The following is a 17,136-nucleotide window of genomic DNA, read 5'->3' on the forward strand; positions in this document are numbered from 1 at the left end:
GGTTACCTGTGCTGATGACCTATCTGTGGTCACCTGTGCTCTCCACGCTGGGCAAACAGGAAATGAAATTCAAATGTTCGCGGGGCTTTTCCTGTCTACCTGGCCAGTGCATCAGAGTTTAGATTGCTGTCCAGAGCGGTCACAATGATGCACTGTGGGATAGCTCCCGGAGGCCAATACCATCGAATTGCGGCCACACTATCCCTAATTCGAAATGTTAAAATCGATTTTGGCGCTACTCCGCTCGTCGGGGTGGAGTACAGCAATCGATTTAAAGGGCCCTTTACATCAAAATAAATAGCATCGTTGTGTGGACGGTTGCAGGGTAAATTCGAATTAAAGCTGATAAATCCGAATTAAAGTCGTAGTGTAGACCAGGCCTAAGTGTGCACGATCCAGCTGAGCTTACTGAAACAACAGACTCCAGGCACGGGCTAGATAGTGTGGATTTCCATATATAAGAAATTGGAAATTCACCTAATTCTCTATCTCTATTAGCTCACTAAAACAAAGGAACAGGAAACAGTTGAATGTGAGGCATCACTATCCACCCTCCCACCACTCCAAAAAGAGGATGTATACAGGTCTGCTTCACAGCAATCATTAGAGTTTATTGGTAAACAGCAACACCAGCATTAGAAGTGTCAGTAGAAAAATAGAATTTACTTTTACATTGTTTTCTGTTATACAAAGATTTGTTCATATTGGCTGTAGCAGTGAGTGAGATACACAGGGAGGCTGATTTGGTTCAAACCAGCACACAGTAAGTGCACACACATGAACAGCAGGACCATGAACCTCTGCTCCAGGCATAAAATGACTCCAGTGCAGAAGGCCTCTTGCCAGGCTCTTTGCTTCACTTAAGCCTTTGATTAGGCCCTCTGGCCTAGGGTGAAATGCACCTTCAACAGTCAGTCAACAGCACCTGTGCTTTCACATTTTTCAACAAGTTCTTTGCTAGTTTTGGTCATTTTGCCCCATGATGCAGAAGGAATTGCACTGCACCAAAACAAGTCTGGGTCATTTTAACAGCCCCATGCAACAGCTGCACAGATCTTTGATTAAAAAGTTGGTGACAAAGAGCTACCTTCTAGGCACCAACTGTTATTACAGTGTCTTCACTGGCTCTTAAGATTCAGTCCCTCCCTGCCCCCTGGTAAATATTTTTATGTACAGGCTGAGGGCCAGATCCTCAGTTTTTGTAAACTAGCATAGCCCTATTTATTTCAATGACACTACATCCATTCATACCAACTGAAGATTAACTGTGAGCTTCTTATACTTGCTTAATTAAGTTTGAAAGGTCATTAAGGAACTGAGCAAGCACATTTGATGGTGGGGGTGGAAGACAGACATTGCTTTTAATAATTATTTGTTATATCAGCTCACAAGAGCTCCTTTTGGGTTAGGTTTATTGCGTGGGAAAGGAGAGAGAAGGATGTCTCCCCTGTAGCCTTCTGCATTTCAACAGAGGGTGGAGAATAAGACCAGAGAACACTGAAGATAGCAGAGCACTATGAAGTTTTCCCTATCACCAAAACAATATGAACAGCCTTGCCCACGGGACTCAGTATTTGATAAGGCTGGTCACCTTTACAAGACCGCTGAAAAATTCACTGGACCTGGACAAATTCAGATAAACACTACAGATAACAAATCATTCAATACTCAACACCTACTGAAGATGCATATTCACATTCTTCAATATAAGCAGATAAATGGTAGTTAAGGAAATTAAATAGGTAGAAAACAGAACAGCTTCTACGTCTTCCAGTTGCTCTAAGCCATTTTATCTTCATGTTTGTTTCAGCTCATAATTATGAGTTTGTTTCATTCAAGTCCAAACCACAGCAACTAACGGTCAAAAGCACTCTGCTAGTGAGTGGCAATGGAAAGCAGCAGTGCACTACCTGTGAGCCGAGAGATCTTTTAGAACTTTTTGGCACCAGCTCCCGCCTCCCAGCCCTGCTTCATTCACATCCCTACAGGAAGAGTCAGCAGAAGGGCAAAGTTTCCTCTCCAACCCTCTAGATTGGGCGACTGCTGGCTGTTCAACAAAACTGGCTGTTTAGATGAGAGCACCTGCTCTCCAGCTTCATTTATCCCCCTGGATTGTCCTTGTGTGAGACCTGCAGATTCTTTGCTCTTTCATGTCAGGATATCATGAAGCCTTTTCTGTTAAACTCTCCCATAGGGCATGATCCTTGCTCTTGAGAATCCAAACACAGGAGTGGGAACACAGGCACAGGGGGCACTGCAGATGTCTGGAACGCCCGTTTCTAGTGGCCCCCATAAAGAAAAGATTCTAAGATATCGAGTTTACCTGACCCGAGCTCCGTAGCACAAGCCTTTATAGACAAAGGAATTTTGTACCCAACAAAATTCAGGGTCATCCGTGCAAGCAAGCTGTGTTTAGGACATGGGCTATGGTGTGCAGATATTGGAGATAAGTGGGAAAGAGGACAGGATAGAAGGTGACTTTTACATAGCTCATTTCAGACTCTTGGGAAGAAGTCTGAGGTGGCCAAGATAATCCAAGCCTGAGCCACCAGGAGAGAGGGATACAAGGATAATAATGACAGCCCTGTGCATGCAGCATAACACATATAGGATACATTTAGAAGTCCCAGTGTTTAGTACAAGTTACTTGGTGTTCAGTGTGTTACAACAGCAGTTACGTAAAATTTGAACCTTTGCCACCTCAAGACTAGGCATTCACATGAAAGCCTCTCTCAAGATTACACCACAGCTTGTTTTTTTTTTTTTTTAAACTAATGCTGACTGGTCTAGTTTAGACAGATTCTAGGAAGGCATCATCACAATAAACTGCCTCTCCAGGTAACTGTCGATGGGCAACATGAGACTATCTAAATTATGCTAGGACATTTTCTTTATGCTGCGACAAGTGCACTACCTCTCTTCTGACTGTTTATGGTAGATGGCACTCGGTTCAGAGGAAGTGATGGGTGTTACTGTAAAAGGAAGCAGGAATTTAGATGTAAAAGGCAATCTGGTTTGCCTGGTTTGTTAATAAAATAATTAAAACCAAGTTCAGTAAAAAAAAAATCAACCACTTTTAAAAGTGTCTCCTGAGGAGCGGATGCCCTACTAATGGGCACATCTGATGCTTCCCTTGTAGCAAGCCGAAGGACTCCATTAATTGATCTGGAAATGCAAATACTTTGCCCTTGGCACCATGACAAACAGTGGGGAAGCTGCAGATGGCTACATAGCCTTAAAGGAATGCTTAGGGTTAATCCCCAGGCTCTAGAGAACCAGGGATACACCAGCCCCACAGAAAGCACGTGGCTGTACAAGGGCCCTTACTGCACAAGTGTTTCTGTCAACAGGGCAGAGAAAGGAGTTTAAAATCCTTTTCTTAAAAAACAACAACAACAACAACAGAAGAGATCATGTTTCCTGGCAGTACTAGTCGCTGAAGAAAGGGCAAATCCCCCCGGCACTTTCTGGGACCCCCAAGGAGACATCCCATCCCTGGAGAGATCTCCGAGACGGTCAGGCCCAGATATTTAGAACGGAGGATGTGCACAGTCTGTCCTTGCAGGTACCATAGTGGCATGTGCAAGTGGCCCGTTAAGACACACAGCTGGCACATGCTGTGACTGCAACTGTGCAGTCATGGAAGCCATGTGCAGAATTCTAAATCTCTGGACCTCTGATTATTACAACATCAAATTAAGACTTGAATTACCATCATGCCATTGTAAACATGTTAAGTACTTAAAGGGAGAACTAACAAAAGCTTAATCAAAGTCAGGCTTTTTCAAGGCTTGGAGATCAAGAGGGATACACACGTGATTTCCAACTACTTGTTGCTGTGGTAGTGGACATTCACCACCATTTGCCCCCTTAGCAGAAGATATATGATGGCTGGTAAGTTTCACTGTAATAGGATGTTATCAATAGTGACCCCATAACATACAATAATTCTCCTGCTTCAGCAATGAATGTGAATGCAATCTGGCACGAATTTCCATTTCCAAGTATCTAAAATGAAGTTTCCTTTTGCTGCTCCCCCCACTAAGCCCAACACTTAGCATTAGAAAGAGGGGGGCTAGAAAGGCCAATTAATATATCTTTAAAAAGTGTTTTAAAAGGTTCAATCACAAAGTGTAAAGTAGCGAGAGGTCAAAGCATTCACTACACTCTGCACCTGCCACGTCATTCAGTAGTAACATTTCTACAGCAGAACCTCTCTATGTCACATTGTGGATTCTTTCTGTTGCTACAACAGTTCATTGTTTTCAACATTATACTAAATGCTACGAACCCCCCCACCCCATCCTATGACTCCTCCCCCCCCCAAAAAAACCTTGGCACTTAATGTTACCAAAATGTAACAAAATAAATGTTAATAAATTAGCTTCAATTTCAACCAAGTCTACAACAGACTGAAGACTGATCAAACAGTATATTCTGGTTGGAAGATAACGCTTGCAGTAGCATCTGTGAAATATTTAATCCCTTATTTTCCAGGGAAGCGTGTACACAGCTGTACTACAAGAAAATCAAGACAACCCTTTTTACTGTGTCTGCTTTTGTACTTTACAGAAGCCAAGTATAAACAAACCAACTTTGTGTTGCGGAACTTCATTTGGAGCATATAACCCCTCAGATTAGATCTCTTCCCTAGTTTAAGTTATTCTGCTACCAAATCAGCGACGGAACCAGGCCTTTAGAAAACCAAAGACATAACACCTTCCAGGTATGTCCAGGATCTTCGTCTCATGCTGTTTTCTGCCCAGAGATTGAAAAATTGCCACATTCATGGACTACCTCTGCCACGCAGTCAAAATCTTCTCCCCTCCAGATTTGATCTTCAGCCTCAAGTCTCTGATGGAATGCTATAGAGTTGCTAAAATCCGTGAGAAGGAAACCACCATCACACAGAATGTCTGCCCCACACCTAGAGTAAGCGCTTCGAAGGGGATCATTTGTTTTGCAGCAGCTCTGTAAACTCCAGCAATAGCTGCACCTGATAAGAAAAGAGCGTTAATGTGCTATGGCAAGTTTGAGATAGAAACTAAGTTATACACCGCAATGGACAGCAAGGGCCAATCTCACAGTCTGGTCTATTTTTGTATGTTCAGTTTGGGTTATTTAGATGTCCAAACCACTTAATACATTGGGGTTTTACATCTAAATAAAAGAAAATATGCTAGCAAATAACTGTGCTTATAAAAAGCAATATAAACCAAATCTTGCCTGGTCTTTGTAAAGTCTCCAGTCATTAACCAGACATTTGTTTAAACCAAACACTTGAAGTACATTTTAAAAACTAAGTAGTTGGAGAAAAAAAAATGTTGAAATGAAGACTAGTCTTAACTGCTGAATAAAGAGTGATTCTTTCCAACTCTTCACTTCATTAATGCCTACAACAGCACAGTACACTTAGCGAGACACATCAGCGTTCTTTTAATGTAGTTTTAACTATGGAACAGCATTATATCTGAGCCAGACATATACTCCCAGTACAAGGTGGGAGTATGGCAGACAGAGAGAGAATGTTGAACTGGATCCTGAGAAGGACAGCAATAGCACATTACACATACATTGCAATGCGATACCAAGCACAGTCCAGAAGTATAATGGGGAAGGAATAAAATCTTGCTAATGCCTCATTGAATGGCGTATTGTATGGGGCTTCTTTAGATGAACTGTTTATTCAATGCGATGTGGGACTCTGTAGACCAGGATCTTTTGTGCCCATAACTCAGAATCTTTTGTTCAGTTTCAGGCAAACATACAGATCACTGTAAAATATTTTAAATATATTTCAAGTCTGAAAGTGACTAGACGTGCCACAGTTAGATTCCACATTTATCATCCAGCTCAATGTTAATTGTGCTCCATTTGAGCCTGTTTTGAAATCCTCAGTGGAAGGCACTAGAGAAAGAGACCATTAAGGAAGTGGAAGATTGAACAATTGACCAGGGAGGCATATAAAAATATTGCTCAGGCATGCAGGAGTGAAATCAGGAAGGCCAAATCACACTTGGAGTTGCAGCTAGCAAGAGATGTTAAGAGTAACAAGAAGGGTTTCTTCAGGTATGTTGGCAACAAGAAGAAAATCAAGGAAAGTGTGGGCCCCTTACTGAATGAGGGAGGCAACCTAGTGACAGAGGATGTGGAAAAAGCTAATGTACTCAATGCTTTTTTTGCCTCTGTCTTCACGAACAAGGTCAGCTCCCAGACTACTGAACTGGGCAGCACAGCATGGGGTTGAGGTGGCCAGCCCTCTGTGGAGAAAGAGGTGGTTCAGGACTATTTAGAAAATCTGGACGAGCACAAGTACATGGGGCCGGGTGCGCTGCATCCAGGGGTGCTAAAGGAGTTGGCGGATGTGATTGAAGCGCCATTGGCCATTATCTTTGAAAACTCATGGCGATTGGGGGAGGTCCCAGATGACTGGAAAAAAGCTAATGTAGTGCCCATCTGTAAAAAAGGGAAGAAGGAGGATCCAGGGAACTACAGGCCAGTCAGCCTCACCTCAGTCCCTGGAAAAATCATGGAGCAGGTCCTCAAGGAATCAATTCTGATGCACTTAGAGAAGAGGAAAGTGATCAGGAACAGTCAGCATGGATTCACGAAGGGGAAGTCATGCCTGACTAACCTAATTGCCTTCTATGAGGAGATAACTGGCTCTGTGGATGAGGGGAAAGCAGTGGATGTGTTATTCCTTGACTTTAGCAAAACTTTTGATACGGTCTCCCACAGTACGCTTGCCAGCAAGTTAAAGAAGTGTGGGCTGGATGAATGGACTGTAAGGTGGATAGAAAGCTGGCTAGATTGTCGGGCTCCATGGGTAGTGATCAATGGCTCCATGTCTAGTTGGCAGCTGGTATCAAGCAGAGTGCCCCAAGGGTTGGTCCTGGAGCAGGTTTGGTTCAATATCTTCATTAATCTGGAGGATGGCGTGGACTGCACCCTCAGCAAATTTGCAGATGACACTAAACTGGGAGGAGATGTAGATATGCTGGAGGGTAGGGACAGGATACAGAGGGACCTAGACAAATTAGAGGATTGGGCCAAAAGAAACCTGATGAGGTTCAACAAGGACAAGTGCAGAGTCCTGCACTTAGGACAGAAGAATCCCATGCCCTGCTACAGATTGTTTAGTTTGCAGAAGAGAAGAATGAGGGGGGATTTGAGAGCTGCTTTCAACTCCTGAAAGGGGGTTCCAAAGAGGATGGATCTAGACTGTTCTCAGTGGTACCTGATGACAGAACAAGGAGCAATGGTCTCAAGTTGCAGTGGGGGAGGTTTAGGTTGGATATTAGGAAAAACTTTTTCACTAGGAGGGTGGTGAAGCACTGGAATGGGTTAACTAGGGAGGTGGTGGAATCTCCTTCCTTAGAGGTTTTTAAGATCAGGCTTGACAAAGCTCTGGCTGGGATGATTTAGTTGGGGTTGGTCCTGTTTTGAGCAGGGGGTTGGACTAGATGACCTCCTGAGGTCCCTTCCAACCCTGATATTCTATGATTAAAACACATGGAACAGGACCCTTACTTTGAGATGTTAGCTCCTTTCCCATGGGGAAGAAATAGCATCCCACTTCAGCAAGCTTCTGAAGTGAACACTCACTAAGAGACACCCATCAGTCAAACGAGTACTTTGGAACGTCTAACATACTTGTTAAGATTCCAGCAGAAATTGGTCCCACGATGCCCATCAACAGGATGCTTACAGACATGAACCTACCATATTTGTGATGTCTGAGGGTGAAGAGCGCCAGTAATCCCGCAGGAATGTGGAAAGAGAGAGAGGACACCAGCGCCCACAGGAATACACCATACCACATTTCTGCAAGGCAAGGAGAAAGGAGGTTGACGCAGACAGGACACTTCACTGTCTACCTGAACACAAGAGCAGCTACCAAAGGCTCCTATCAGAATTGGGCTCCCACTGTGCTAGGTGCTGTACAAACACGCAGGATGACAAAGTTCCTGCTCTAAAGAGTTTAAGAGGAAACAAGATATAGACCATGTACCCTAAGGGTGTCCATGATGTAAGGGACCAAGCTGTGACCTCACTACGGGCAGCTACAGAAGTTTGTTCTGTACTGGGGATAGCAATGCTAAGACAACATTCAGCCATTACAAATGCCTGCCCTAACTTCAGAACAATTTGAAAGTTTCATCAATTCCAAAACTACAATGCATCACAAGTGTAAACAGCCCTGTAATAATGCCCTGAGCATCTATAATCTGATCATTTCTTTATTATAGGAGCCAAGATACAGGCACAATTCTCTGAATCTCTTCATGCTACCAAAACTTATTTAATGCTGCAGGGAGATCAAAGTAACACCAAAATATTTTGGAATAAGAACCTGAAAAAGCAGTAACTAGACAGAATACTGCACTGGTCCGTATCGCTGTCACAAAATGAGCCTTCTTAGTGGGGATGGGGGAAGGTAAGGAAGAGATCAGGAGAGAATTTCTTTGGCATGGCCAAGGGATACGACTATGCGTTGAACCCCATGATCTAGCTTGAAAGTGACACTGAATAAGAATGGCAGCACCTCCTTAGTCAGGAAAATTGCTCCTCACAGTATAAAGTCAGACTTGCTCAATTTTGTGACAATAACATGATTGACTGCTTTTTACTCCAACGAGTCAACACAACTACAGCTGGATTCTACGCTGGCTGGTGCAGAGTGGAACAACTGCAGGGCCAAATTCTTCCCTCTTTTATACTCATGCAACCCCATTCAGGACAAGGGCTACAGAGGTACCCTTGCAGGCAGGATGTGACCTGTCACTTTTGTTATTGGTGATGATTAGGGCCCAACAAAATTCACAGCCATGAAAAACATGCCACGGACTGAGAGATCTGGTCTTGTGTGTGCTTTTACCCTATACTATACAGATTTCATGGGGGAGACCAGCATTTCTCAAATTGGGGTCCCTGACCCAAAAGGGGTTACAGAGTTATTACAGGGGGGTTACAGGGTTATTTTAGGGGGCTCACAGTACTGCCACCCTTATGCTGGGCAACCGGAGAGCGGCGGCTGTTGGCCAGGCACCCAGCTCTGAAGGCAGTGCCCTGCAGCAGCAGCACAGAAGTAAGGATAGCAATACCATACCATGCCACCCATTCTTATGTGCTGCTGCATTCAGAGCTAGGTGGTTGGAGAATGGTAGCTGCTGACTGAGGGCCCAGCTCTGCACGCAGCAGCGCAGAAGTAAAGGTGGCAATACCATACCATGCCATCCTTACTCCTGTGCCGCTGCTGGTGGCGGCTCTGCCTTCAGAGCTGGGCTCCTGGCTAGCAGCCACCGCTCTCCAGCTGCCCAGCTCTGAAGGCAGCGCCGCCGCCAATAGCAGCACAGAAGTAAGGGTACCAGTACTGCAACATCCCCTACAATAACCTTGTGACCCGCCCCCCCCCCTCCCTTTTTGTGTCAGGACCCCACTGTGAAATTTCAAATTTAAATAGCTGAAATCATGAAATTTATGATTTTTTAAATCCTATGACCATGAAATTGACCAAAATGGACTATGAATTTGGTAGGGCCCTAGCGATGATAGCAGCCATCTTGACCTGCATATCCCCAGCTGAGTTTGCAGGACTGGCAATTAAGGAAAAGTTTTATTTGTAAACTGACTAAATAGGAGATGGATTCACCCAGACAGTCAACATGGAAGCAAATTTTGGTGCTAGGGCACCCTTAAAATCTTATTTGAATATTTTTAAAAAATTCTAGTACTGACCCTGAGAGGAAAAAAAACCAAAGTGCCATGGCATAAATATCCTGTGTTACTTATGTGCTCGATTTCTGCTGGAAAATTTGTTAATCGCTTGGATTTCTAGCACTAAAGGGCTGTTTGAAAATCACATCCTTAAGTCAAACAGCAGAGTACAATAATAAAGAAATCTATGCTATTACTTGCAATTTGTTTTGATCCTTTGACTACTACTGCTCTGCACCTGTTCTTTTAGAGATCAGCTGCCTTTGAACCTGAGCAATAGGGATGCCTAGAAACAGAAGGCAATTTTTTACTCTTGTGTAAGTGTAGTACTTCAGAAGCAGATCTCTCTCCAGGAGGATACCCTGGATTCAAGCATCATTAGGAAGCAGTTAAATTAAGATGGCAGAAAAACTGATTGAGTTTTTCTTACCATGATGAAGCAGAACTCAACCTGTAAGCTTGCTGACAAAGACTCCTGTACTACTTCTGCAGAAGTTATTTCAGGTTAACCAAGCAAGGAATTTAAAGTCTTATAATGTGACAAGTGTTAATACCACAGATTCTGGAAACTTTTGTTTGTTTGTTTTGAGAGTGTGGGGACTGGAGTCCTGATAGCTCTGCCAGAGGACTAAACGTGATGATCTTTGAGAACCACTGTTGTTCCTCATTTCTAAGGATGTTTACAGTAACTCCTGCTGTACTTCTCCTTTGTCTTATTACATATTATTGTATTAGAATACCAAGCTCTTTATGGATGTGCACTTCCAAGGCTTGCTTAATCTTTTTAAAATAACAAAAGCTCTACAAATTAATTAACTCTCCCTCAAAAAAAAGTTATTAATTGTACCTCTGAATTGAATTTGACACTACAGCTATGCATCTATTGCTTGTTACATTGTCCATTATTTAATGCAGTTGGAGTCTCAACAGCTTACTTATTTTAATAGAGTTGGTCCAAACAAAATGCATTATCTGTAACTCCTTGTTTTGTTTACTAATCAAACAAGCTTGCCACTTCTATATTCTGCACTCAAAATAATATGGAATTCTTAAATCAAGATTAAATGTTCTTCTAAAAAAAATCTGCTCTAGGAATTATTTTGGGAGTGTTCTCTGGCCTGTGTTACACAGGAGGTTAGAGGATCCCAATGGTCCCTTCTGATCTTTGAATCTTGAGTAAAAAAGCAGCTTAAATACTACAGTGAACGAGGTCTCAAGTGTGGAAGTGAGAGAAATAGCCAAGGACTCTTTTTTTAAATTTCCCAATGAGATTGCTCTTAGAAAAGCCTTCCTACTGAGTAAACAAAATTGAATTCCGTCTCACTGTTCTCTGGAACGAAAGGAAGTTCAGTAAAACACAACCTGCATTTGTGCCTGAAGTGATACCAAACCTGTAATGAGATGACTAGTAGTTTTTAATGCAAGCAAAGCCACCCTTGCATCCAGCCTCTCAACAACTAACCAAAGAGCAGCCCCTTTTTACACTTGCTTCAACTAGCAATACTGTACTGTAATAATCAGAAAAGGCTTCGCTCCAGACCTCCAAACTATAAAAAGACTGCATGCATCAGACTGTGATATTGTATGTATACTGTAAGCCTGCAGCCCGTTTTTGCTCATACTGTAAACTAGTCCCTCTATTTTAAATGCCATTCACTATATGGGGTGCCAAATGTCATGAAAGCTGGAGAAGCAACTGTACTGCCAAAGATATCCATCCATACAGGGGACCAATAAAAAAGGGGATTAAGAACATAAGAATGGCCATACTGGGCCAGACAAAAGGTCCATCTTGCTCAGTATTCTATCTTCCGACAGTGGCCAATGCCAGGTGCCCCAGAGGGAATGAACAGAACAGGTAATCATCAAGTGATCCATCCCCTTTCCCATCCTCCCACTCCCAGCTTCTGGCAAACAGAGGCTAGGGGACACCATCTCTGCCCATCCTGGCTAATAGCCTTTGATTCAAGTGACCCCATTGGTACCTACATTCATTTCGCCTGGGGGAGGGAGGGAACAGTTTTTACTTACAGGGCCGGCTCCAGCTTTTTTGCCGCCCCAAGCAGCGAAGAGAAAAAAAATAAAAATAAAAAAAAGCCGCGATCGGCGGCAGCTCTATCACGCCGCTTCATTCTTCGGTGGCAATTCAGCGGCCGGTCCTTCCCTCCGAGAGGGACTGAGGGACCCGCTGCCAAATTGCAGCCAAAGACCCGGACGTGCCGCCCCCTTCCATGGGCTGCTCCAAGCACCAGCTTGCTGCGCTGGTGCCTGGAGCCGGCCCTGTTTACTTACCGGTTTTAAAATGTAAGCATGGTTTTGGTGGCTTGTGCATATAGGACACAATCAAGCAATTTGATTTTAAAGGTCGGAGTCACTGCCTGATTGCATCTGAGCATTCCCTGGCCCTTGACCTATTACTATCACTAAAAATGCTTAGTCACCATTTCTCACACCTGCTTCCCAAGCATTTACCATGTTTCAGAACTTGCTGAAGGCCTGGCAGGGTTTGGCTTGAATCTAGGGGTAATGCAAACCCATTTGATGAGCTTCTTTCTAGGAGAGACACCACAACTCTATTCTCTAACCTTACCTACCTACCTACAGGACATTTTTACAAAAGATTCCCAGTGTGGCCATCACCTAATCAGTGATCGCAAGGGTAGGAGCTCTAGGGGCAGGCTCTGGCAGATGATTTCATCACCAACTCAATTACATTTGTTCAGTTCTGGTCACCCTTTCTTAAAGGGCAGACAGCAGCGGGGGCTTAGAGTCATGCAATGAAAACTCTGAAAGGCCAGGAGTGATTCCAGAACCAGGGACTGCTTAGTTCAAAGAGTAAAGAGGAGAGCATGTGACCAGACTGATGAAGAGGGGAACGTGCCCGTGGGCGGTCCTGGGCGGATGGGGGCAGGTCCATCCTGGGGGGGAACCGGCCCCGGAGGAGAAGGGCTGGGTCTGCGGCGGATGTGGGTGTAGCGGGAGGCTATCCTGAAAGATGGGGCGTGTTCGGAGAAGGGATGGGGGCGGGAACTGCGGCGGCTGGAAAATAGGGCGGGATTGGGGTCCCGGAAGGACGGGCTCGGAAAATGAATCGGGGTCGGGTTTGCGGTCCCGAAGGACGGGACCGGAGAATAGACGTGATCGGGGTCCCGAAAGACGGGGCCGGGAACCCGGTTCCGAAGGGGAACCGGAGCATGGGACCGGGAGGGGGGCCGGGGTCCCCGAGGGGTTGGGCGAAGGGGGACCCGGAAAGGGGTGGGGCCGGCCCGGTACCTGGGAAGCTGACCAGCGGGGTGGTGTACAGGGTGCCGTTGCCCACCCGCGGTACTAGACGCAGGCTCAATATCTGCTGCAGGAGCCCGCCCGGCTCGCCACTTTCCATGCCGCCGCCATTAAAGGCACGCAGCAGCCTCGGCGCCGCACCTGAGCTTGCCTATCGCCTCCCGGAATCCGTCACCCCGCCCCGGCGGAACAGACGGCTCTGTGCTCCAATCGCACCGCGGCTTGCTCCTCGGGTCCCGGCTCTCACCATGACAGACAAGGACCTCCGCCCATCACCCCACTGTGCCTAGAGGGGCGGGACGCCGCTCGGACATGCCTCCCGCCCTGCCCTGCCACTCTCGCAAATGCGCCCCCTGCGGGAGGAGGGCGCCGCGCACCCGGCTCGAGCCGCCTTTCTCTGTGCGTCAGAAGCTGCTCCGTGCTCCGGGAGTGCCGGGAGGGAGGGAGCGGGCGGCACTAGGACCGTAGCGGGCGATACAGAACCGATCGTCCACGTGGGGCCTCAGGCTGCAGGCACCGTCCGCAGACCTGGCCCCCGCGGCTCCTCCAGCTTTGACCGGCGCCTCCCTCCACTGCAGACGTGAGCGTATAGCTGCTGCTGGGGGGCCGGGCTCACCGCGCCTCTCAGCCCAAGGCCTGGCCACCCCCGTGCAGTGACTTCGCTCTGAAAGCCTGAGCCCAAGTGCTGCAAGGGCAGGGCAGGGAATTAACTGGCCACCTATTTTTAAGGCAATAAAGGAACATAGGGTAGCAGCGGAGATGGATGGCGCGGGGCCCAGCTTGTCTGAATGGTGCAGCAACTGCATAGACAATAGCTAATCCAGCCTCAGGCCCCTCTAGCAAGGTGGGCCAGTGACATTATCCCCAAAGGAAACAGGGGTGGAGAGGCAAAGTCACCTGCCCATAGCCTCGCAGCGAGTCAGCGACAGAGCTGGGCACAGAACCCAGGCATCTGGCGCACAGCAAAGTGCACAGCTGTGACGGCTGACGAGTCCCATAGGAACTACAGCCCCCCTAGATGTACAGTAGATGCGCCTTCTATCGGGAGGGGGCGGGGCGAGCGCAATGCATGCTAGGACGCATTGGTCCCAGCCGCAGCCTGGTGCTTCTTTCGGACAGAAAGCGCCGCACAGCGGAAAAGCCATTTCCGCATCCAGGTAGCGCCGGATGTTTCTTCCGTTCCCTTCTGGTTCCCCTCAATGAGGTGAGGGCTAGTTAGTTCCTCTATGGCTCGCGCAGAGATCACGGGAGACGCTCTAGCCTCTCAGCGCATAGCTCTATGGTGTCTCCTATCGCAATAGGGCGCTCTAAGCCTCCCAATGCGTGGCTCTATGGTACCTCCCCCACGGACGCGAGCACCAACAGGCGCTCTAGCCAATCCCCTTTGATTCTGTAGCTCAGGCGCGAATCGCTGAGGGCGCTCTAGGCCGCTTTGCCACGTCTCTCTGGTGCCGGCTGGCGGCTTGAGCGGCTGGCTTGGAACCGGTAGCATGTCGGACTCGGAGGAGTATTCCTCCGCCGAGGACGAGGACTATGTGCCCTCAGGTGGGGCGGGGAACCTCCGCGCACAGCGTCCCGGCGTTGGGGGGGGGGGTGCTGGTGGGGGAGGGGCGTTGGGGGGCTATGATGGGAGAGGGAGAGGTGTGGGGAGCTACGCTGGCAGGGGAAGGGGTGGGGGGGGGGCTGCCGTGGTGGGGGAGGGGCATTGGGAGCTATGATGGCAGGGGGAGGGGCAGTGGGAGGCTGTGCCGGGGGGGGGCCCGACTGCGGCTTTTGTTGGAGTAATAACAATAACTTAGCTCTTATCCAGACCTTCTCGTGGGTAGTCCCAGAGCGCTTTACAAAGGAGGCAATTAGCTCATTGTGTTCAAGGAGCCACATGATCCCTGCCACAGTGTGCAGTGTGAGCTGTGCCTCCAGCCAGCCAGCCTGTTTTAGGGTACACTGAGCCTCAGCTGGCCACGTGCTCAGAGCACTTGCTGGTGGCCCAGGAGGGCCAGCTGGACTCCTGGCTGCTGCAAAGGGTGTCAGTCTGTTGCTCTGTTCTTGGCCAGCCTCAGATTTTTGAGGCCTCCTCCAGTTACTGCCTTCAGGGCCTCTCTTTGCTGCTGGTCATAACTCTCCAGAGCACCTTCAAAGTGAAATTGGCTTGTTTCTAGTCAGTTTTCACTGTTGCCCCAGGACACTCTGAATAGTCTCTATGAGTCAGTTTCATTCTGCAGTTGCAAGGAAGCTCTGAGCACCAATAGAGGCAGTCTGTCTACGGACTCAGGCTGGTATAACTGCATCATTACACTTGGTTCACATCTGGAAGGATTTCTTGGCTACCATAGTGGCTAGAAAGTTAGCTTTTTTAAAAAACAAAAGCTCAGATTGTGCAGAGTGAGGGTGTACGCCCATAATGAGATCTGCAGACAGCGTGCAGAGCATCACCTGCAACTCCAAGGTGAACTAGTCTCCATGTGCATCAGCATTTATATTGTGGTAGTGCCTAATAGGCTGATGTTTTACCACACTGGTAAGATGTCTGTCACCCCCTGCCCTGTAACTTGGAGGTGCCTTGGTGCAGTGCGGCTATGGTTCAGGTCCCTGACGTTATACAGCCAGCCCACAAGCATATGGTCTCACCTTGGTCCTCACCAGTCTAGTTACTTCTGGTAGGGTGACCCCAACACCTGGAGTCTCCCCAAATCCATCTTCCATGAGTTCTTAATTACCAGCTGCTCAGACCATTCTCCTATGGTTCATCAGTTCCAAAGGTGTGAAAACAGCCCTCCAGTTATCAGTTGATTTTGGTGTACATGCTCCACACAGTTTGCACACCTGAACCTGCATGGGATAAAATTAAACCAATAATTTATAATAGGAAACCTACAGACTCCAAGATGAACTAGTAAGGGAAAGCAGACATGCATAAGTTACAAAGAAAATAAACATATAGATGCAACCCTCAGGCTTTATACTTTTCTATTGGATAAAATCCCTTGTCTAATACAAATTACCTATTGTCTTTTAACTGCTTTCTGGCACTCCCACTAAGCTGTAGGGGGGAATCTCGTGTCCATGGGCAGCATTCTGTCAAGAAGCTGTCCCTCAGTTTCTAGATGATCAGCCTCCTCTCCAAGCTTCTTTTTAAAAGGCTTTTTCCTTTTTTAATTATCCCGGGTCTGGTCTACACTACACAGTTAGGTCGACAAAGGCAGTTTACATCGACCTAACTCTGGAAGTGTCTACACTAAAATTTTATTCCCGCCGACGTAACTGCCCTGCTATACCGACTTAACTCCTCTATGAGAGACATAGAGTCAAGGTTGATGTAGTTAGGTCGACACAGTGTCCGTGTAGATAATGTGTTGCTTACATCGACTGTTACTCGCTTTCAGAAGCCGTCCCACAATGCCCCACATTGTGACAGTGCAATTGATATACGTGCTCCTGGTGGGGATGTGCACCGCCAACACAATGAGCAATTACTGCAGCGGCTGTATGCTGATGTAAATTAGGTCAACTTAATTTTGTAGTGTAGATATGCCCTTAGATTATGGTTGATTCGTGGGGAAATTCCCTCTTGACATGATACCTGGGGATGTCTCATTGTCTTTCCATTAACTCAAATGGTCCATCCTTGTCTTTTCCTGGGCTGGATAATGAATGGGTATTTACAGGTGGTTTAATGTAAACAACTTGTTTGGGAGGTGCCTCTCCCCACTTGTCAGCTACGCCACCCTGCTGTGATTTGTAACTGAACCTTATGAGCCCAGTTTTCTATATACATAAATATATAAATTCATCACCATGGTCTGTTTACGTATCTAATAATGACTATTAAGTTAGAACATTACAAGCTTTTATAAGAGATCTTACTTGATGTATTTATATAATACGACAACAAAGTATACAACCAGTTGGTTTAATGGCTTATATTTGGGATTTAAACTTTCTGGTCTCCCCTTGGTGTGTCTGGACATTGATTGTCACATAGGCCAACCAGGCTGAGACCGCACTATGCTAGGTGTTGTGCAAACATAGTAAATGGCAGAGTCTAAAAGACAAGTCCTGACAGGTGGATAAGACAAACAAGTGGCATGATAGAATTGAGCACTTCCCTCTGAAGCCTGACTGCTTTGAACGCAGTAT

General features: G+C 46.6%; 2 protein-coding genes across 6 annotated transcripts in view; one reads left to right on the plus strand and one right to left on the minus strand.

The window, feature by feature from the left end:
- Nucleotides 1-590: 590 nt before the first annotated feature.
- On the minus strand, nt 591-13,375 carry TMEM170A (transmembrane protein 170A). 3 transcript variants are annotated; one of them, XM_042846267.2, is made up of 3 exons: nt 13,141-13,375; nt 7,723-7,824; nt 591-4,996 (listed from the first exon to the last, which is right to left on the minus strand). In XM_042846267.2, exons 2-3 carry the CDS (start codon nt 7,820-7,822, stop codon nt 4,866-4,868), a joined length of 231 nt encoding a protein of 76 aa, XP_042702201.1. In that variant the 5' UTR covers nt 7,823-7,824; nt 13,141-13,375; the 3' UTR covers nt 591-4,865. The 3 variants fall into 3 exon arrangements, with proteins under 3 accessions (XP_042702201.1, XP_005313863.1, XP_005313862.1); XM_005313806.4 differs by having other exon boundaries at nt 12,991-13,315; XM_005313805.5 differs by having other exon boundaries at nt 7,654-7,824; nt 12,991-13,292.
- A 974-nt stretch (nt 13,376-14,349) lies between these two features.
- The window catches only part of CFDP1 (craniofacial development protein 1), a 125,530-nt gene continuing 122,743 nt past the window's right edge, over nt 14,350-17,136 (plus strand). The window contains exon 1 of one of the 3 annotated variants that reach the window (XR_010592638.1): nt 14,350-14,544. Coding sequence is in view for 2 of the 3 variants with exons in the window: in XM_042856468.2 (XP_042712402.1) it covers nt 14,490-14,544 (55 nt within the window). In the remaining variant the exon portion in view is untranslated. The remainder of the gene's footprint in view (nt 14,545-17,136) is intronic. The other 2 variants (XM_042856468.2, XM_005313068.4) reach the window with 2 other exon arrangements.

This window comes from Chrysemys picta, chromosome 14 (genome assembly GCF_011386835.1).
Source record: "Chrysemys picta bellii isolate R12L10 chromosome 14, ASM1138683v2, whole genome shotgun sequence".
In the NCBI taxonomy this organism is placed as follows: domain Eukaryota; kingdom Metazoa; phylum Chordata; order Testudines; family Emydidae; genus Chrysemys; species Chrysemys picta.

What these genes read in the sequence shown, in the direction of transcription:
- TMEM170A (XM_005313805.5), bottom strand. Translation starts at nt 13,099, where the DNA reads ATGGAAAGTGGCGAGCCGGGCGGGCTCCTGCAGCAGATATTGAGCCTG. An exon ending in CCCGCTGGTCAGCTTCCCAG is followed by an intron (nt 7,825 to 12,990) that starts GTACCGGGCCGG and finishes CTTGCCTTGCAG; the next exon opens with AAATGTGGTATGGTGTATTC. An exon ending in TTCTGCTGGAATCTTAACAA is followed by an intron (nt 4,997 to 7,653) that starts GTATGTTAGACG and finishes TTTTCTTATCAG; the next exon opens with GTGCAGCTATTGCTGGAGTT.